At 42.7% G+C, this 23,109-nt stretch overlaps 1 protein-coding gene across 3 annotated transcripts; it reads right to left on the bottom strand.

Annotated features, from left to right (window-relative positions):
* Window positions 1–876: 876 nt before the first annotated feature.
* pals2b (protein associated with LIN7 2, MAGUK p55 family member b) lies at window positions 877–21,406 on the bottom strand. Of its 3 annotated transcripts, XM_051390305.1 has the most exons (14): window positions 21,295–21,401; window positions 14,872–14,934; window positions 11,886–12,143; window positions 8,494–8,594; window positions 7,643–7,795; window positions 6,316–6,468; window positions 5,837–6,064; window positions 4,762–4,893; window positions 4,583–4,679; window positions 4,183–4,251; window positions 3,930–4,091; window positions 3,647–3,849; window positions 3,376–3,504; window positions 877–2,481 (listed from the first exon to the last, which is right to left on the bottom strand). In XM_051390305.1, exons 3-14 carry the CDS (start codon window positions 12,016–12,018, stop codon window positions 2,305–2,307), a joined length of 1,737 nt encoding a protein of 578 aa, XP_051246265.1. In that variant the 5' UTR covers window positions 12,019–12,143; window positions 14,872–14,934; window positions 21,295–21,401; the 3' UTR covers window positions 877–2,304. The 3 variants fall into 3 exon arrangements, with proteins under 3 accessions (XP_051246265.1, XP_051246267.1, XP_051246266.1); XM_051390307.1 differs by lacking the exon at window positions 11,886–12,143; XM_051390306.1 differs by lacking the exons at window positions 11,886–12,143; window positions 14,872–14,934 and having other exon boundaries at window positions 21,295–21,406.
* Between the last annotated feature and the right edge of the window lie 1,703 nt (window positions 21,407–23,109).

Here is a 23,109-nt window from a genome sequence, read left to right as displayed (position 1 = left end):
ATAATTATAAATAACTTTTTGCCCTTATAAATGTCACCATACAATATACTGCAGTGTCAATGATTGTATTAGCTCTGATTAAAATTAAAAATGCACATCCGGAGGGACTCTATGCTGCTGCGTTAATACGAAATTGCTCTGAAGTGACCACTTGAGTTTATTAGATAATGTGTGACCCTCTTTCTGGCATCAAATATGAATTCAGGCTGATGTGTTACAACTTTACACATCATCTTTAAAAAAGATTTCTCACTTACCTCTAGTGGTCTTCAGCTACACAGATGAGTTTGGCTTTACATGCCCAGGTTTTAAGATATTTGTTAGGTTTCTGCCACCATACAAGACACTTGAATACAAGAAACAGGTGTTTTTCGTATGAAATGTCTGCTGTGAAAAAGGACTATGGAGAGGGGATGGATTTCCAGTTGTGGTTCTTCACCACTTGACCTATTAGAAATAATGTCGCAGTTACTAATCTGGTGTCCATCTGAACCAGTCTCTACCAAAGAATACAAACCTTCAGCCTCAGGTTTGCATTGCACTTTCAAAGACAAGATTCTGTTTTTAAAGTTTTAAAGTGCACATTTTTAATACAAGCTGTTAAGCTTCTTAAGAGAATTGTTAACATGTTACTCCTCAAAATGTTTTTATTTATAAAAAGAAAACCATCTAAATGCAAGCTATAATATACTTTGCTTAAATAAAGTAGTCTAGAATTGTCAGAATTGTTGAAATCTGGGACAATATGACCAAAAAATAACTGAATAAGAACCCGACTTAGCATTAATTAGTTTTGGACACTTGGTGCTACAGACATTGTTATTATTCTTGTAAAGTATAAATTAAAATAAAGAAAACACGATTTGAAAAAGAAACTATTTTGTTAAAGTTTATTAAATCTTATTTGTCATAACTTTGATAAAAATGGAAAAACAAATCTGTAGACATGAGGTTGATGTGAAAACACTTCACCAGGCAGAAGGGCTGTTCTCTAAAATGTGGCACAGATTGGCCTCATGATTTTGAAAAGTTATGTTCCAAAGAATATCCATGTAAGGTAATTTATTATGATTTTAAAAAGGTTTGAAACATTTTCCTGAAGTTCAATACTGGTTTCAGGACAACCTAATGGCATTTAAATATATATGACTTGTTTTGTCAAGATTTACAAAGTTTAAGACAGACAATGCTAGTGCTAGTTTTCCCCTTTGGCTTTGCTAAATGCATTCACCAGCCAACATCATATGTTCAATTACACATTTATATTTCAACAATTTCAAACTTTATTTGGAGTATGGTCAGGGCTTTGGCATACTGCAACACTGAAGATAAAGACCATAAGGAGGGAGTGGGTCTGGCCCACGTTCACATATATAAAACATTAACAAATTGGCTTATGTAGACAGCAACGATGACAGTCAATGACAATGTTGATGGTCATACTCTAGATAGACAGACAGACAGACAGATAACAGGATCATTAAAACAAATCGAAGGATCACGTGTGACAAAACACAACACTTTATAAATCACCACACTGATGAAAAACTAGTATAAGAACACAAAAACTAGACAAAATTAACAGACACAGTGTTTGATCTTGAAAAAGTACATTATAAAGTCGTTTCTCTTTTACATACTGGAGGAGCTGTGGACTTTTTAAGCTCTTCCCATCCTTTGGAGGACACCAATAGAAGAGTTAAGGGCCGGCTACTTTTAAAAACACTAAAGGATTAAGTTGCATGGACGTGAAAATAAAACACAGCTTCGCAGGTTGCTCAGACGTGGCAAAGATGTGACATTGACATTTCTTGGACAATGACTGCTCAAAGATCTTCTAGTTCATCTCCTTCCCTTGTGTTCATATCGGAGCGTGGATGGTTGTCTGAAATCCTGGACATCCATGAAGAAAGACTTGATACTTGAAATCAAAGGGAGACAACTACAAAGTAAGATGTGGAACTACAACAATAAATTAATGCAAAAATATGGCCCAGGTAATGTGACCAGTATTTTTTTGTTTCATCCTCACATAAATTCCACATTGAATAGAAAGATCTTTTGTAAAAAGTTATAAAATAAATAAGCACTCTTTCCCTTTGAGTTTGGAGTAGAAAAAAAGTTGCACAGCGTGCAGGCCCAAGAGGAGAACGAGCGATTAGAGAAGATTTTTTTTTTTTAATTATCATTATTTAGTATCTCTGCCCTCTTCTCTTCTTTGGCCTTTGTGGTCAGAAACACACACATTCTGGTGGGTTAGTGTGACCCGCTCAGAGTGGTCAGTGGAAGCACTGTAGCTGGTCCTCAGTACACCCAGTTCACCGGGACCCACTGGGGTTCACTGCACAGTTTGTCCACGGCGGCCTGTAACGTCTCAAAGGCCTTGTCCAGGTTGTCGTTGACGATGGTCAGGTCGAAGTAGTGGCTGTACGCCCTCTGGATCCGGGCGCTCTCGTCCACTGTCTTCCTCAGGTCCACATCCTGCCAGCACACGAAGAACAGGTGGGTGAGTTGTGGAAACACAAGCTACAGACGCGAGATGCAGAATTACTGCTCAGAGGAATGAAGGTGTCAGTGACCAGGTGGGTAAATAAAGGCTGACTGAATAAATTAGTGGTTTAAGAATTGGATTTGAGTTACTTTTGGAGGCATTTTGCAATTCCAGAAGGAAAGAACAACAGCAGGTACCATCCATTATTTTGTCTAGTTTAAGACGTCACTGCTACTTTGCATCAAAAGCAACCTATCATGACAGTAGTGGAATGTAACAAAGCACATTTACTAAATAGTACTGTATTTAAAGCCCCCCTCATATCATAAATATGATTTTCATCTTGTTCCTACAGTTGGATGTTTGAGCTTCACTGTGCAGAATGCTTAATGTGCAGAGTTTGACACTAGAAGGATGTTTTCACTTTATTTGGTCAATTATCTATTACTTTATACTTTTATGCCAGTACATTTCAGAAGAAAATATTCCTCCAGATTAACATTTCACAGACAACCATTATGATGGGGTTATGTTGTTATTGTTTCAACCACCCAAAAATATGTGAGGTCCATCTCAACCAAATACAACATGAAAACAATTTACATGTGTCAGTAGTAATTATCCATTGATATAATAAAATATAAAATGGGGAATTAAAGGGGCAAATAAAACTGTAATTTTACCTCTGGTAATTATTAATCTTTGAATGTAGGTATTTTTCTTGTACAGCAGTGTCTTCACAGTGTGCTATTGCTAACTTTAAAGTTTGCTTGATTAGGATGCCTCTCAGTCGCCGCCCCATGGGGGTACAGATACAGATGTGTGAATGTATAATCAGGCTCAATCACCATTAGCATGTGTGTTGCTGGGAGTTGTTATCCTACCGTGAGTTGCTTGGTGGTGATGCCTGCGTCCACCACGGCTTTGTGCATGCCCTTGAGAGTATCAAAATCTGGCGCCGCAATGAACACCACGTAAGGCATGAACTCTGCTGTTTTCAGTACCTTCAGAGCCTGAGGAGAGACACAGTAGGTGACATTACATGCTGCCCCATGTTCTCTCTGAAAGCACCCTGAAATATGTGTTAATTCCAGTCCAACATGCCTAACCTTTAAGCCTGTCTGAAACTTTGACCTTTTCTAAACCTCCCCTTACCTGTGGGTTGACATCCAGGATGCAGCTGCGTCCTGTGGCCACCACCTCATGGATAGACTCGATCTTGGTGCCGTACAGGTTACCGTCGTACTCTCCATGCTCCAGGAACCGGCCGGCCTTCACATCCAGCTCCATCTCCGTCCTCGTGGTGAAGTGGTAGGAGTTGCCGTCCAGCTCGTCGTCACGGGGCCGCCGTGAAGTGTCTTAACAAAAAGCTCAGTTAAATGTCGTGTCAGGGTGAGACAGACATTAGAAACAGAGACTAAAATCAAGCACTGCGTACATGGTATAGTGGTGCCGAAGCGCGTGGGCTGGAGGACCATCAGTCGGTTCTTCAGGCTGCGCCGGCCCACGCCCTGAGCGCCAATCAGAACCAATGTCTTTCTCTGGAATGGAGGCACCTTTGCCACTTCTTCATAGATCTGCAGCTCGTGTCTGTCAAACTCTGTTTGAACAATAACACAGTTATTAGCCAATGAAGGAAAAAGATACAAAAGATGTCAGATAAAAATCAGCAGCATGTAAAGTCTTCTGACCTGCATTCTTGGCTGTCAGGTACATCATCTTCTTCTTCTTCTTTCCAGCTATTGTTCCACAAAGGATCCCTATAAAACAAGACAGAACCTTTATGCACTTGTATATCTGTGCTGTTACAGCATTTGGCCAGAAGAGGGCAGGCATGGATCATTTTCTAAGTTTTGGAAATATTGGCTACCTTGGCCTTCTGGCTATTAATCAGTTTTCAGTGGTAAAAGCAACAGAGATGTGATAGAAGTCTGACAGCAAACCAGTTGACAGACTTTGGGCCAAATCATCTTTTCAACATCAACATTGCTAAAGAGAGAAACAGGAAACTTTATGATGTTTCAGCCCTAACCAGGAGCAAAATACAGTGTTTATTCAAAGCCCAGGTGAGAAACGCACACACTAACATACCTGATCCATCGAAGTCTCGAGGGACAAAAGCTTTCCTCTTCTCTTCCAAGAACTGACTGGGTATCAGTCCCGTAGCCCCAGCGACCACATGGCATGCCTGCCACAGATCACAGTTCAGTTCAGTCCAGTTCAATCTTTAATGAGGGACAATCAAAGGAAATAAATGGATGAAACCTTACCTGCCACCAGTTAGGATCCTCTCTGTTGACAATCTGAAGGATGTCACCTTTCTTGAAGGCCATCCCCGCCTCTCGACAAGGGATCAGGTTGTCGTTGGCTGGGTTGTAGTCAAAGTATGGCCGCACATACACCTGCAAGACACACGTGCAGTTTTGAGCTTATACAGGAATAAATTAATATTTATTTAGAGATTTCTGGTCATAGGAAAGTTTTTCTCGCTTAAAATGTTAAATAAAATCACACGGAAATACAGTACACAAACAAAAAGAGACTCAAGCTCAGCATGCTGCCTCTCGCACTGACAGTGACAGTGGCTCTTTCACACCCATTACGTCCGACGTCCCACTGCACCAGACACAGCTGTTCACACTGCGCCAAACAGTTGAGGCTTTTGCCAAGAAGGGTAAGTGCTCTGGCCAGTGTATTAGATTAAACAAGCAGCCAGAGGAAGCAATAAAACAAACCAGTAAAATATACTGTGCAGAGTGCCCCGAGCCACAAAGCAGGATGTGATTTTGCATTATGTCTCATTCAGTTTTACTGCCATTCGTTCAATTTAAGCCTTACAAGCATTTCCAAGTTTATGTCTATTTGTTCTGGATGCACAATATCTTCAGGATTATTATTTTTTCAATCAGGAGCCATAACTGGTCGAAACATTTGTGGTCCACGCATGAGGGGAAATATCTAACAATATCGTAAATTACTGTACTTTCCGTGTGAGGGAGCATGAGATTACTGGGAGCGTGTGTGTGTGTGTGTGTGTGTGTGTGTGTGTGTGTGTGTGTGTGTGTTTGGAGTGTGGGCAAGAGACAGAAACAGCTAGTGTGACCTAGATAGCATGTGGAGTGTTATTAATAGGGCTCCCAGGGTTCACATTCCTGCGCAGGGGATTGTGGGAGGGCCGTAGGACATATCACCAGCCCTGTGCCACTGCCCAACATCTGCAGCTCATTACATAAGTGTGCATGCTTTTTTGTTTACATTAACATCTGGTTTTCTGTGTGTGTGCGTGTGTGTGCGTGTGTGTACGTGTGTGTGCGTGTATGTGCGTGTGTGTGCGTGTGTGTTCACCTGCGGAGGTGCGGGAGCATCCCGGTAGCTCGGGAGTATTTTCAGCGTGATCCCACCGCTGCAGTCTTTGAGCATCTCTTGCAGCTCGGTGGGGTTGTTGCCGACGTCCTTCCCGTTCACTTCCTTTATAATGTCGCCCACGTGGAGCAGACCCTGCCTGTCGATCATGCCGCCGTGAAGGATTCTGGCAATGACTAGGTCGTCTTTTTCTACACGAAATGTCACGCCCTGAGAAGAAGGAGGGAGCGGGATGATGCTTATCCTCTGCAGCCTGAATGCACACTCACCTTCATCCACAAACTTACTGTTCTGACATCAACTCATACGCTTAATGATTCACTCAATCATGTACTCAACCATTCCCCTCCAGCAATATCCACACACACACACACACACACACACACACACACACACACACACACACACACACACCAGATGCAGACACAGACAGACACAGACACAGTTCTTGCTCTGCTCACCAGTGGCTCTCCGGCCTTCTTTCGGATGCCAATCATGCGCACAGCATCGGCCTGCATCAGAGCGCTGTTGACGGCGGCATCATTGGCCGTCTCAGTCGGGGGCGGGACTTCGTAGCACTTAGAGGCCACCATGTCGTGTGCCTCCAAAAGAGACTGAAAGAAAGAAGGGGAGATGAGAGATGAAAAGTTTAGTTAATATGGAATAAAACACACCTTAGTTCAATTAGTTCAATACACTCAGTGTAAATGCTCAAACAGTTACACTGTTTGAGCATTTACTATTAGTAGAAGTAGTAGTATTAGCAAAAAATTAGATGATAGCTGTATAGGGGGAATATGTCGACAGATGGTAGAATGGTTTAGTAGAATAAACATCTAATTTGCTATTCTGCAGCATCTGTAACAGTTTGTTTATCTACTGTCCTCTGGGTTGAAAAATACACCACAGTGTATAAACACTAAACTATGAAGTCCTGCGTGAGCCTAAGTTGTGTCTAACACCCCCCACCCCCCCCACACACACACAAAACTAATAATCTAATGGCTCAAATCCCAAATATGGATTACCACCAAAATCTAATCAATTAATCCTTGGTTTGCTGACCATCCATCCAAGCCTGTTTTTATTAGATGCTACCAGCACAATGTTCCAACTATTAGACAGACACAAGCAATTTAAACTGTCACACTCAATATGTGATGTAATATCTGTTTCCCTCATTTCCTCTCTCTTTTCTTCCCAACCCACCTTTCCCTCCCTCCCTGTCTCTCTCTCTCTCTCTCTCTCTCAGTAGGTTAAAAGGGTCTTATCCTTCAGCTTACAGCACAAAGGGCTCTGATTGGTGCAGAGGATTGGCTGGCTTCACAAGTGAAACTCCTATTGGTCTAGCCAGAGTAAAGCCTATGGTAGGTCCAAGGATAAAGGTTAATGTTCTACTGATGCATGAGGACAGGATCCCAAACATCAGCTCTGTACTGTAACTACAGTCAAAACATTACAACTCTTGGCTGAGTTCAATGTATCAAGACTAATCTGACATACAGACATATTACAGATTTCTGCTCTGATAAAGGTAATACACATATAATTTGAAGCCTTTGTAAGGTGGCTACAGGTTGAATTACTGTGAGGAGTACAATCAACATTTAGTTGCGATATCAATCACGGGTGCTGAATGCAAAGAAGTTGCAAAAATATTGAAGAAAAGGTGGTTAAAAGTAGTGTCAACTGGCACCTGTGCACTGCATCCCCCTACAATCCACTGGCAAATAAATCACGTCTGTTTCATCTTTACTTGTGTGTGTACGAGTGTTTGCTCCACCTCACCTGGAAGTGTGGCTCCTGGAGGATCCTGGACAGTTCGGCCGCGCTGTCGTCTTTAACCTTGAGGCCCTTGATGTCGCCCAGGATCTCCGTCACCAGCTCCACATTGTTGTCCTGCACCGCCTCCAGCTTCACTTCCTCCAGCTGTTCGTGCGCCTGGGGGAGACGGAGAACCTTAGGGAAGGTAGTATGTGGAGGTACGATAGATGTGTTTTGCTCTCTTGTGACTCTTTGTGTTATGTTAGTGTTTCTTTAGACGTGTGGATGAAAGACTTTTGTTGCATAGCAGGGATCGCTGACATTATATTGGATTCTACATGACGTTTTTTTTCTTTCCTCTGGGATTATTTTGCTCTATAAGCAGGCTGTCAGCCTCATGTTACAACATTTAAAGTCAGGAGCATTTGTTTATGTTAAGGCAACTGTCATCTCTACAGGCCTGTGGGGAGCAGTTAAATGGCGGAAAATGACAACAGCCTGTGTAGCAGGAACTACAGCTGTCCTCTGACTGAACTCACTGCACACTATACTCACTACAGCAGTGAAGATGTGTGTTAGGGCAAATGGTTTGTGTGCAGACACATTTCAATACATGCGCTGTCAGTAAAAAGGCATCACAGCGTAAAGCTGCATCACTAGTTACTGACAGTATGTATGCATTTGTACAACTCCTCTGTGTGCAGATGCACTCTGTTAGTCAAAGCCTTACTGTACTTCAGCACCTCAGCCGCAGCAAACAAAGCACTGCTGGGAGCAGCGGGAGGTGAGGGGGCTCGGAGCCGGCTAGCAGTTAGTCTACTCACTGCTGCTTACCCCGAGCTATGTGTGTGTGCTACCTTAGCGAGGGAGCGTACAATGGGACTTTCCATGATGCCGCGCAGGAAGAGCAGGTCGATGTCTTTGGCACCCGTGGAGGTGGGAAGCTCACCCAGATTATCCAACACCTGCTGCATGGCTGGATGGACGGGACAAGAGACAAAGATACAGACATAGACAAAGAGAGAGAGACAGAGAGATAAGAAGAGTTAGCCAGGCATGAAAGTATAAACACACAAAGCAGTACAAAGCATAAACACACACATAACAATGTTAAAGGTACCACCAGCCTCTAAATGTCATGTTACTCAATTATTGCAAAACTAGACCAAAATCACAAATATTATATAATTCCACCTGTAAAACAAAGAAAATTGAGACTTTGATCGGCCATGTTTGCAGTCCATTCACTCTGTACGGTTCTGTACAGCAGTCACATAGCTGGGCGCCTAAAAATATCAAATTAAAGCTCTATCTGGAGGTACAGTAAATCTGTTTTGTTCAGAATGAGCACTTTTGCATATGTTTTCAAGTCAGACTCCCACATGGACCATATATACTGTATAATATGTATATGCTGAGGCACAAAAACATCCATGATTCAAATGTTTACACTTGTAAGAAAGAATCTTAATGAACTTTGTTGAGATTAGTATTCTACGCACACAAACAGAGAGAAGGAGAGGTGTGGACAGCCAGCTGACGCCCTAATGCCAGGGTCTCAAAGCCCATGTAAGCCCATTTAAGACACTTAAAGCCCTGGGAACGTGTGTGTGAGTGTGAGTTTCTCTGTGTCATTATACACTTATGTGGGTAGTAAATATGTCCAGTCAGCACTTGTATACAGTCGATTCACTCTATGGTTTCCATGCTTTCTGCTCCACTGGCCTATCATCATCTTTAACCTTGACTCATGCTGTATGTCATAAAGTCTACTCTAATTCTTCAACCTGAAAAAGTGGCATGCACTGAATTGCTGCCTTAAAAAATACAAATTATGAAATTCTGCTGTGATGTCATATGGTGTTCGATAAGCGTACTTACCACTTACAACATGATTTGTAATAAATTCACATGATAGTTTCAGACATTTTACTTAAATTTAAGTCATCATATGCAAGAACAAATGTTTCACATGTGTTTTTTATAAGGATCCGTAAATTCACATTATCTCATGTAAAAGCATTTCAAGTGATAATTTCACATATCTGTATTGGTGGTTTTGGACATAATGTATCACATGTGATTAAAACATGTTCTCACGTGTGAAAAAAATAATTTAACATTTGTTTCTTTTGTAAGGGTTAGGTAGTATTTTTCATCCAAAATGAAGGCATTTCTGTATTTCATATCTCATTTTATATTCTACTTATTCTGGCTTGGAGCACAAAAATTGTCACAGTAGTGAAACTACAGCTTGACAGCATCATTTTTTAAATCATCCATTCATCATACGCAGAAAAATCACACTGCTGCATGATTAAGAAGGAAGAGAGGGAGATTGGTGAAAATACTATTTATCTGTGGATTGATAAGAGAGCACAGACAGACTGCATAAACAGCAGACTCCATGCAAAAACACACCTTAAATATTTATGATACTCTTAAAGAAGGACTAAAGTGTGTGTGTGTGTGTGGGGGTGTCTGCATTACATTTGCATATCCATATTACTTCATGACAACACATAGACACAATCTAAAATTCTGTTCAGATATATGGTATGTGTGGACAGGATATTCAATTCCTGTGGGGACCCCACATTTTGTTTCACAAGCTAGAATAAACACAAAGTCTCAGGGCTGTATTTGTAGTAAACACATCCAAACACAAGCACACACACATTAACTAGCACCACTTTGATTGCACTACACTCAAGTCACTCAATCATTCACTCAAAGCACTCATTGTTCAACCTCCTGAAATGCGGAGAATAATGTGTTTCCAATTCTCAGAACTTTCAGACCTGTACGGGTTTCTCAAATGTGCAGTGCAGCCCTGTTTTTGTGAGAGATGCATGAGAGAGACTAGCACTTGCATATGCAACTAAACTGAGCTCACTCACAGTTGAAGTCATCTGACTGCAAAACCTCACAAACAAACCAACATAAACACATGCAGCTGGATCCCGCCGTACTTCTAAGTTTTGACCTTTACCCACTTGGTCAACTCAATGTGTCGCCGCGTCCTCGACCACAGGAATGTTTGCTCATCACAGCCCGTCCAACCCCCAGCCCAGCCCCCACCCTGCTCTGCCACATGCACTGTGTACATTACTCATCTCAACAAATAACCTTGAGATACTTTTCTACCCTGTGAGAGATTGGAGGCGAACTAAAGCCCACCTAAAGTCTCTATAATCCTATGAAATATGGCATGGAGATACAACCAGCTACCAGCCTCTTGCTAAGCTTGGCCTGAAGTTGTAAAAGCAAAGAGATTACCGCACTGGACAGTTACAGAGGTATGTTTTTTTTTTCCCCAGCTGTTTCATTCATCTACATAATGAATCCTCCTGTTTACCTGCTTTTAATTCCTCCCTGCACTCCGGTTTGTCTGCAGTCTCTCGCACCATCTAACCACCGCCTCTGTATGTACACCTACCAGCACTATGTGCGGTGAATGCCAATGCAGAGACCACCTGCTTAAGAATTCCTAACTCTGTTTCTCAAGCTATGCAACACGAATCCCACGAGCAAAGACCTAGCAACCTGTATTATGTGTGTTATTATTTTTTTAGTAGCTCACAAAAAGAAAATCAGAGGAACACCTAGACTGGCACAGAAGTAACATTGCCTTTAACAAAACATATCTCAGTGTATTTTTTCAGCAGTGCAGGGTAAGAACTGATCCAACCACTAATTTGATAAAATACAAATTACAATTTGACTCAAAAGAAAATCTATATATTGTCACCTGTTGCATTTAAGAGTGCATGAAATCTAACTAGTTACATTTAGCTAAAAGTAATGGATAAATGGTTGAAATAATGGTTCATATGTTTAGTTTTTGCCACCACCAAGTGCTAGCAGTAGTACCAAAGGAAACCTGACCAAAACAACCATAGCACTGTTTTATATAATTAGTAATATTTAATAACATCCAGTTTAAAATGATTTTAAATGAACATGATGACGAAGGGGGACGAAGGGTCATCTGACAGGCCTGTTCAGATACAGTAAACAAAGACAGTAAAGGTTGGGAACCAGTGCTCTAAAGGATCATCAGATCATCTACATTTAAAGATAAAATTCTGACAACCACTTCCCTGTGTAGACTTTACCTGACAACCAATGCTGCCTTCTGATATCTGATTATCAATTATCAAACCCTTCTATCGATCCCTCCCATCTAAGACAAAATCAAAAATAAAAGCACCTCTCTGTTCATCTAAATACGTGAAACCCCACATTTTCCTCCTTCTTTCCTCACCTCCAGAGGTATCTGGTTCCTGGGTGGACTGCACGGCCGGGGGCCCTTCCACGCCAGGCTGTCCTGGGGGCGTCATCTCCTCCTCCTCCTCCCGTACCCCATTGGGACAGGCATCCTCCATAGCTGTGACCATCGCCAAGCCCTCCTTCTTCCTCCCTGCTGCCACAAGTATGCTAAGGCTAACCACTAGTAAACCACCAGCAGTTCTGCAACTATGTCTTCTGTCCTCCAATCGTCTTGTCTGGCACTGCTGACCCGCTGAACTCCCAAAAAAACAGAGAAAGGCAGAGAGAGTACAAAGAAGAAAGAGTGTGAGAGAGAGGAGAGAGAGAGAGAGAGAGAGAGAGAGAGAGAGAGAGAGAGAGAGAGAGAGAGAGGGGTGATTGAGGACAGAGAATGAGAGAAGAGACACAAAGAGAGCGACAATAGAGTGGGATTAAGATCAGGGGATATTAAGAGATGAGGAGGAAAAGAGGAGCGGAGAGGAGGAGGAAAGATGAGGGGATAAATTCAAGAGGAAGGGAAGTGGCTGATGTGAAAATAAGTTCAGAAAGACATGAAAAGAGACAGAGAGGTAGAAAGCTGGATCGCATACACAGATGTGAACATGCGTTCAATGCTCGTTAGTCCCCTCCCTCCGCTCTGGCTTTAATACCCTCCCTTCCAAACCCCCCCTCCATTGATAACACACACACATACTGTACACACACACACACACACACACACACACACACACACACACACACACACCCACACACGCATAATCCCACAATCCCCTCCTGCTGTTGCATCCTCTCTTACTTGAGTACCCCTCCTCTTGTTTCTCTGACCCCACCCAAAGTCGAGTTGCCTCACTTGTCTAGACGGAGGCGCGCGCACGCACACACACACACACACACACACACACACACACACACACACACACACACACACACACACAGCACTTGAATGTGTCATTATGTAAGTAAGCTTACATAAGTAAGTGTTGCTGAAGGGGGCCTGACCCTACATTCCCATTCTTTTCCTCCTCCTTTCTCTCATTCATACTGCTCATGGTTTGGACTACCTGCTGCAGCAATGTGCAGAAACTCTCAGCGTGTGCAGATTGTGCTCGTACGTAGTCCCTCAGTGGTCGTCCACCTTCTTAAAGCAGCATGTGTCAGCCTAATGGGAGCATTTTTTCTCTCTCATTTTTCCTTTGGTCTGTCTTTCTCCTTAAATGAATGTGCCCTTACCACCTTGCTTCACGCTAAATCAGTAGGCTTGAGGTGCTGACTGGATTATGCACATTTTGGGGCTGCAATTTAAGATGCTTCACGCCTGAGTCTAAATACTTTTGGGCAAGCTCCTGGATGCAGTACTTTCTTATGTACATATATAAATATTCTTCTCCCAGAGGGCCTCATTTTACATGAAGATTTTGGAAATGAATAATCACTGCACACAGAATAAATTAATTTTACATCAAGGCAGTCTTGCAAATAAATGGCAACAACAGTCTACAGCCATGCCAGCAGGTTTGTGAGGCTGTACTGGCAGCACAGTTGCTTTGAGCTGAATGCTATCGTGAGCTTGCTAACATACTCAAAATGAACCTGCTGATGTTTAGCAAGTATAAAATTGACCATGTTCACCACCTTAGCTTAGCATGTAAGCATACTAACTTTTGTTTAGTGAGTCTGAAGCTGATGGCTCATTAGTTTTGTGAGTTTTTGATCATAAAACAAGGTCTGAGGATCACTGAAACTGTTACAATTCATCCACTGGGGACCAAGAATGTCTGTATCAAATTTTGAGCCAATCCATTCAGTAGATGTTGAGATAAATTCATTTAACACCAGTCCCTCCCCAACTGCAAAAACTCAGAAGAAATGTTTGGGTTGTCCTTTCATCCGTTTAAAAATCAAGGCTGTCAAGATGCATAGGCAGCTCAAACACCCCAGTGTTAAGAGTCATATAAAACAGGCTCCTCCCCTTCTGCATCCTGCAAGCCCCTCCCACAGCGACACAGCTGTGCAAAGAGCAGATCTGCCCGCTTTAATCCGCCCCGCCTCTCTCTCCACCCCAGTCCACCCCTCCCCCAACCTAGGACATGGGATTTTAATCCGGCCACGAAAGCACAGGATTACAGAATCTCTGTCTCCTTCCCACACCATATCCAGTGTTCAAACATCTCTACATAGTGTGATGCACTGCCTGGTTTGGAAAAGGTTTACTGATGTACCCTGAAGTGTACTTTAGCAACCACTGCCTCTGAGCCAAGTGTATATACAGTGTTATCTTGAAATTAAGATAAATGACCCACAGAACAAAATGCTTTTCACAGTTTGTTGATTATGTGACTTTCCTCTAATTGTTTCTCTTTAGAAAGTAGATGCGAGCTGATATCACACAGAGTTTCACTGAGGCAGAGCAGCTGTGTGAGAACACAAACAAAGCATCATGGGAAGTCAACACAGATTTAAAGAAAATAACTCATCACCAAGCTCCAAGTCTATAATGAGCAAAATAGGAGCTATGTGTATTAAAATAATTGCTTAAATGTGTAAATGGAATAAGACTTGAATATCTATCAGCATGTGAAGACTCATAATGCCAAAGAAAATATAATGGTACCCAACAATGGCCAATAATGTAACAGATTTGCTTTCTGCCAGTTATAGTCATGTTAGGTTCACAGGCAGTAAGGGAATAGATATTTTTTATATAAAACTGAAACGTCAATTTCACAGTTTTAGATTAATATTAGCATGATCCTCTAAGTGATCAGAAGTATTATCAACCCTGTAATCCACACATACATATAAACAGGTGGAAATTACTTCCTTAAAAGTGAAGGGTTTTTTAGGAACAGTGATCAGAACATCCTTGCTTCAAAGACTTGCAGTCCTCCCAGAGAACTGACAAAATCATGTCAGAAAACATTCTCCCTAAATTCTCCAGTGTGTCGGTACTGAGGAAGAGGTAGGGAGGGAGTTGTGTTTACCTGTGCCAGTCGTTGTAGCCCAACCCCAGTCCTACTGGCTGCTCATCAGTCAACTGTGAAGACCTAGAGAAAGAGGGAGACAGACGTGTGAAAGTCTGTGAGACTCGTCCTTATGAGACATGGATATTCTGTCCTACTTGCATTCCTGCACACCAGTTTCCATCATTTCACACACACACACACACACACACACACACACACACACACACACACACACACGCTTGAGCATTCACATACGAACTCGTGCTCACACAAACTCAATGACTCCTTAGTTTTCCCCGTGGATTGTACGTTTTATCTATCTATGTCATCCCTTTCTTTTGCAAGATAGGAGTCTTGTCTGCAGACTGAAGCCGTTGTTCGCTCAGAGCGATGCATAGAGTCATCCAGGACGATTTATTGTTCTCAGCTATTCAAGGATGCCTGCATCATCAGCTGGCACAGTGCCGTCAACGTAGTAAATGGACACTATTCTCTGAAAGTAATGACAAAGCAGTACGCATTCATTCCCAGAATGACTCTCCTTTCACTTTCATTTGCAAACTCAAGCAAACACATGCACACACACACCATCCCTATGTGTATCAAGTAGAGGTAGACTACTTATAGATACTTAATACTGTATATTAGAGGATCGATATCAATATCTATATCATTGTAGGCGTTGGCTGATATGCAAACAGAATCTGTGATGGATCCTTGAAAAGGGTATGGGCGGGTATATGTGGAAACATAAAATAATATTACCCAAAAATCTGAATTAGTTCATAAAAAATCTCCAATCAATGTCCACTGAGTTGTGCTGGCTTCTGACTATATCACATGGTTTTATTCAGAAAACCAAGGTAAGTTTTACCATGTACAGATTTTTGACATTTGAGTAAACCCCATCAGTTGATGAAGGGTTAAGGAAAGAGACTGCTACGTAGCGACTGTCAAGATCAGGTAATCAGAATGAATGTTACTAACAGGTATTTGTATCTGCATTAGCCCAAAACTGCTGTTTCAAATGTAATTTGTTCACTTCTTCTACTCTGGTTTCTATTCATAAGTGACTCTAAATGTAGAGTACTCTCCTGCACCAACCCCAGCCCCACTGTACGATGTTTAAAACATCATCTGTCTGAGAGAACTGCAACATCCAGCAGAGCTAAACCCATTCATGCTGCTCTGAATAGCCATTGTGAAATGGACCATTATAAAATGCAAGCCAGCAAAAAAAACAATGAAATTATGTGATTACAAATAACCGATGCCTGCAATCACCCACAAAACAATAGATTATCACTCTTCCACACTTCATTTCGTTCAGCCTCTTTCTCTGTCCCCGAGGAAAGGAAGGGTAGTGTGGTGGCTGGAAAGACTGTTCTATAAAAATAACACTTTATATCCTCTCGCTCTGTTATAAAACTGTGAATAATTATCTTTCTTGGAATACTTTCTTAGACAGGAGATCACACTGTCCACTTAGCCTTTGACCTTAAGCTCCTCTCTTCTCTGGGTCCACTGGAAACAATCATTTTCCAAGTGCCAAAACATGTACAAGGTGATAACAACATACAGAGAAAGTGTACTCATCACTGGTTTGCCACTATGCCTTTGTGCTCTACTGAGGTATTTTCACACATCATGCTAGAGCTAATTGGTCCTTCACTGTGTGAGAGGAAGAGAGAGGGAGTGAGAGGTCGGTTCATTACGCAACACAGATTACAATCACGCTCGGCACGCTCATTGGAAGTGAAAGATATCCCTTGGAAGAATGTTAATGGAGGCAAAGCCACCGCGACAATTCCTCACCGAATCATCCGCCCCACAGAGCAGGAGCCGGTTCAGGCCAATCAAAGGTCCGAACGGGGACGGAAGAACAAATAGAGGTGAATCGCTGAGCAGAAACAATATGGGATTGAGTATAAAAGTTAGCATAGGGAGAGGGAAAATTTCAGATGAGTCGGAGAGGAGATACAGAGCAAGAGAATAAGGAATAAAGAACTGGCACATTAGGAGTCACAAAGGAGAGAAGAAAGAGAGAAGAATCTTTAAAGATTAGACAGAGTTGTGGTAAAAGTCTCTCAAGTCTCAGGAGGATAAGAGGAAGAGAGGGAACCGATGAGAAAGTGTTGAGGCAGAAAAGTGTGGTTGTTGCATAAAAACACCAGTTTCTAGAAACTACCAGGTAACTGTACTTCGTCTAGTGATAGTTGCATCAAATTACAGTCTTTTTGCATCTGAATGTCACTGAATTCTTCCTGATAATTGGCTTTACATAAAATAGACGATGGAGAATTTGCCTGTGCACTTATTTGCATGCAAAAGCCAGGTCATTTCAGGGACTAGGAACTGGGTTCAAACACAAACTAAGTCAATCTTTCTATCATTGATTTAAACTCTGAGCATACACTGCACTCAGGACTCCCTGATGTCCTTTTATAACAATCACTGTCCTCTTTCCTCCTCTTGGGACAGAGGGAAAATCCCAGGAAGTGGTAACTTGCAACCCTGGCTGCCATTGGCTGGTGCAAAGGAAAGGACGAGTCAAACAAAAGCCCTCTGAGTGCCCCCTGGTTGCCAAGCACTCAGATGATGGACAGCTGATGGAAGGGGGATTATGGAAGGATCAGAGGGTTTGTTTTTGTACAAAACATCATTTCTGTCTCATACATGTAAATGTGCACGCGTGTGCGCATGGGCACACTATTTAAAGCACAGACAAACATCAGCAGGCTGTGTGGTTTTAATTCCACCAGTTCTAGTCACGCCAGCAGGAAATCTCAGTCCGACTCGGCGTCTCAACGAGCACATTTTGTGAATTTATAGCCTCAGATGAAGTCAAATTCTACATTGCTTGGGGTCATGAAACACAAACACACTGAGTCAAGCATCCATCCTGGAGAAACCATTCAATCTATGCGTATATATTCCCTTTACCTCTATTCTCTGCCTGACAAAGACGTACTCTCTGCCCTCCTGTTCACCACAGAGCCGGGGGCGCAGGGCTCTCAGAGCAGCCGTCACTCTCAGTTCCTCTCAATGACTTGAGAATCACAAAAGAGGCCAGTGAGCTCTGTTCTGTCTTGGAGTCCAGACGCCAAGTCATTGGCTGACTCCAGGGGTAGCAGAGAGCAATTAATAAACTTTCCTGAGCACTGACCTGCAGCGCTCCCACTGCATGACACCGGTATGGTAGTGAGCGCTAGAGGAGTTATTCAAGGAAGCAGTGTGTGTTTGTGGACTTACATGTGTGTGTGATGACTGTCTATTCATATAACCACTCCCCACATAACCAACACCATCCTGTCCTACCTCGCACCCATAACCCTTTGCCTCAAGGAAAGCCCTATGTAGGTCACTCCATGTGTTAACACAGCCGCTCAATAAGAGGATTACACTGCTACCCCCAAGATGGCCATCTTAGCAGATCAATATTGGCAGAATATTTACCATAACCACATTTTCTAACCAGTTATCTCTCTGGTATTGCAGCTGTTGACGCCACTGTCCACAGAAAGTTGATGAAATCAGCTCAGTTTCTCAAAATCCACCACAAAAAACAATAATTATGGTTTCTGCTGATTCATGCTTACACTCTTCACCTGACTCTGCAATCTAAAGTACCACTGTTATAACACAAAGGCATCAATTGTTGCGTCACTGCACTTTCCCCGCCATCACCAAAAATGACATCATTCTCCTTCTCGGTGATGCTCCAGCTGGGCTTTACCACACAGCTCAGGATGATATAATTACACGGCCGTCCGCAGTTCGTCAAAACCCTACGGCACTGAACGTGCAGTGATCTTGGTAATGAGCACCTTGTGAGATAATCTAACCCGCCACATGGCCGTGCCTGCTTCCTCTCAGGCTCTCTCCCTTCCCAGCCTCCTGTTACTGATCATTAGTATTAGGGAAAAGACTGGGAGGGGATGGGGGAGGGCGAAGTGATGCAACAGCATTTAACATGACTGCAAAGTTTAAAAATGAGAAAATTGATGTTGTGTGAAAATGGGAAAACGCCAGAAGAGAGAGGAAGAGATAAGGAAAAGAAATTAGTCTCAGAGGAGTTTACCCAGCGTGTTTGCCTTTTTCTCAGTTCGTCTCATCATATTTTTGAATGTTGCGAGAATTACAAGCACATGCATCTCCTTCATAGAATAAGGGCTCTGCTGCAGTATTGGCTGGAGCTGCATCAGTACAAATAAATTAGACTTTGGGCTGCTTTACTTACATGACCTGAAATAATCCCTTTGCATATGAGTTTTCATCAGAAAATATAAGTAGTAAGTAAGTAGTATACTTATTCTGCCAGCTCTCCCATCTTTATCAGTCTGCTGCCGGTGAAGTTTCAGAACATATTCAACATTTTATTTAGGTGATGAAAGACAAACCACACTGTCTTATGTTACATGGATAATTGTATTGTGGATCTGCAGTGGTATGCCCCTTTGAAACCTTAGTGATGGATTAAATCATGTGAATCTGCACTATACACTAAGGCCAAAAACAACAAGACATTTGCCTTATAGCAATTCTTACACAAAGTTCATTCCAAAATAATTTCCCTCTCCGTATACGTTAGTCATTAAGTTGTGTTTCTACTCGACAGAGATCCAATTAGCTCGTGATAGCTGTCATGGGGTCAGTTATGTGTTAACTGAAGGGAGGTGCAGCCCTGATGCAGGGCAGGGAGGGTTGATTGTAGGTGTGTAGATAACAGCCCTGTGATACATTTGTTGTTCATAGCTGGAAGGTTTGAGTCACTCCAATGTGTGTGTGTGTGTGTGTGTGTGTGTGTGTGTGTGTGTGTGTGTGTGTGTGTGTGTGTGTGTGTGTTTCTCTATCTATGTCTCCCTTCCTCTTTTTTTCTGTACCATCTCCCCCATAGCTGCGTATTAATAATGGAAGAGTAGAAGCTTCTGAGTGTTGGATTTGGTCTCTGAATGACTCACTGACAACTCTCATATGTTCCAACATTGGGAGCATGTGTTTAACTTGAAATTCGTGTTCCTCTCCGCCCTGCTGACAGGAAGGAATATGCATATGAGGGCTGAGGGGTCTAACTTTCCTTATTCCACCTACTTCAGCAAAACAATAAAGGTCATCCTGAATCCTGACTCAAAAGCTTTACTGGATATCCCTGCCCAGGGACTGCTGGTTTACTCTAATGCACTAAACTGTCTCAGTCTCCTTCCCTTCCTCCTTTTGTTCCTCCTATTAGATTCAATAAATCTGATTAGGGCTTATTATATGATTGAAAGGAAGAGAGAAAGACTCATAAACTCTAGTTTAGATGCAACACGATCCATGCTACCCCCTCTCAGTGGTCTGGTGGCCTATATAGACCCTCCCAGGAAGGATCCCCAAGGATGTTGCGTATGTGCATGGGCTTCCCCCATCACGTGCGCGAGGCTGAACAGCTTATAAACCTTGCCAAGTGACCCTATGCTCCTCTGAGCAATGAAGTCCCAAGATTCATTGAGAGCTGCACAGTCTGTTGTGATATGTAAGTGGGTTTTATGTTTCGATTAAGTGCTCACATAAAGTAGGGTTGACATCGTGTTAGTGCATTATTATTAGATGGTGCACTCGGACAAAAAATAAAAATCAATAGGACCGTCTGGCTGCGCCTCCGGTCGGTCAGTCTGTGCCAAGCCACCGGTCCCCTTCTCCGTTTTCATTCGGCATCAGCTCAATACAAACAACGCGTTGTTGATCTTTGTTGTGAAAGTTTTTCTACACAGCAAAATACGAGAGAGTGTTCTACATGGTGGAGATATTACTGTGACTTGATGTTGTAGTAAAAGCGCACTCTGTGACTCTTTACACAAGCCCACCACCACCACCACCCTTTGCTGGTAAATGCTGCAGTCTATCATTTCGGGACGGTAGCGCGTTCCAACCTCCTCATCCTGTCAGCACTATAACCTGCGGCTCTTCCCTCATATCTTTCCAGTCAGGGATCGACGCCACGATTCTGACGCACGGCCACAGCCGTGCGCCAAATCTCCGTGCGCTTTAACCGTGCGCCAGATCCGTGCCAAACGCCTGCGCCGTTTTCGGTTGACCAGACAACTGTACATTCACACCGATCTCGCCACACGTGCGGCCATTTTTTGTTACCCATCCGAGCCATTGTGGCGTGCGCACACTTACGACTACAACCCATCCGCTGTATCCTTCCTCGTGATATGCGGGAAAAGAGAAAGGACGCGTCCGACTCCACAATAGACTCCCAACGCAAACTGATATGTGTCTGAATAAACCCTGTCCTCACAGCAGAGCGGGCTCTATAGGGGGCAAACCTCCCCTTCTGTCAAACTCTACTGCACCTCAAACACGGTAAAGTGTCTTTGTCTCCCGTTTGAATGCCGGGGGATGAATGAATTCACAATCTTCACATCACAAACATGATCACGAGCCGTGACTTACCTGTGAATCGTGCGTGCGAGTTCGCGGTAGTCCACCGACTGTCCCGGTTGGACATTCAGGCCCCCCTCAGCTGTCTGTCCTGGTCCCGCAGCAGACTACCAGAGAACACGACGCCAATCAAACAGACACGCCCCGCCTCCGCAGCTGGCGTCATACAATATGGACCAATGGCTGCCGAGGTACAACCCTCTCTAAGTGAATATATTGTAGCATATAGTATTTTCTTTTCATCACAATGTCCATTCACATAAATACATGTTAGCTTCGAATGCATAATGTAGACTTATAGATATTAAAGCAGGCTCCCACAGAGAAGTATAGGCCTAACTCGGGCGCTGTAACTTTTTATAGTCTATGAAGCTGTAATAATAGGCTAATATAGGGCTGTGGGCTACTACTTTTTAAAAAGTAATATTGTTTACTCGTTTTGGCAACAAATATAGCCACATTTATGCTAACACCAAGAGAGATTTGAAGTACAAAATGGCCACCCAAAATTCACTCCTGAGTAACATAAAGGTGGTAGAAAATAATATATAGCTTCCCATAGCCCATTGATGTATTGACACACTTAAACAATAGCCTAGCTAGCTAATGTGACGTTTAGCAGCAGTTCTAGTGGCCATGTGAACCAAATTCATGTGATTATTTCCACATTTCAGATTAACTGGGAATTTCAGGATAAGGAGTTAAGTCCCACGGCAGCCTTTACAGTCTTACCACACTGTATACTGTCTGCATTCATTTTTCAGCCACTTTTATCAACTCAACTCTCAAGCCTTTAGCTGAGAGAGGAAGAGAGGCTGAAAGCAAGGGATCTTTTGAAAGTCTTCAAATAGACCTTTTTCACTGCAGCCATTCTGACATGAAGTTGTAGGGTAAACACAGGTGTTACCAGTGATACTAATTAAGGTTTTGTTCCATTTAGGTCAGAGTAAGGGTGCTGCTATTGTCCACATCTGTGTTTACCCTACAATTTCATGTCAAAATGGCTGCTGTGAAATGGGTCTATTCATGGTTCAGTGTCAGCCATTGACCAGATGTCACTATTTTACAAGGCAAATCATTGAATACTTGTTCCCACTTCCCACCACATGAATACTAAGAACTCACTGGATTCCCCTTTGAATGTTTTTTCCTCTATCTTCTTTCCATTGCAGTCTGTGTGTCTGGATTGGCTCTTCGCCGATTAACAGATTTGTGCTCTGTGGGCTGATTAGATGTCAGGTGGAGGTAGACAAACCACTCCTGTAATTGCAGTAATATTCCTGGAAATGCCATTTCTGCCTTCATTTAGTTTCAGAGCAGGAACTTATCCTCATGGCCACAAGGGAGCGCCATTAGCCACACAATTGGCAGCTTCAAATTGATGTTTTCTGACCATGTAAGCTTTTACTGGACTGTTCATGCTTGTTAGACCCAGTTTAAATGTACTCCTCCTGCACTTGCCCCATTATCTAGAGTCATAGAGCAGAGCTGCATTAGGTGGTGCAGTTATGGATTTCAGCCGGGAAGCAAGGTGTGGCACAGCAAGTCCAAACTTGATCTCATCATGAGGGAAATACGTCAAGAAAACAGTATGCATGTCAACAAAATATTTTCACGTCAGGGGAGCATTCAGGACCAGTGGGCAACCTATATCAAATATTTAATTACATGGGGGAAAAAAATAAGATATCAGCCATAAGTAATTGCTTCATTTTCCTTCTCCAAATCTGCTCATGTACGTTCTGGTCCATGTTTTAGAGACTTAAGACTGAGACTGCAGTTCATTTAAAATCAAAATGTCTGAAACCTGATAAAAATGTGGTAAAG

Source organism: Dicentrarchus labrax, unplaced genomic scaffold (assembly GCF_905237075.1).
Source record: "Dicentrarchus labrax unplaced genomic scaffold, dlabrax2021, whole genome shotgun sequence".
In the NCBI taxonomy this organism is placed as follows: Eukaryota; Metazoa; Chordata; class Actinopteri; family Moronidae; genus Dicentrarchus; species Dicentrarchus labrax.
This window is presented reverse-complemented; position numbering and strand designations above follow the sequence as displayed.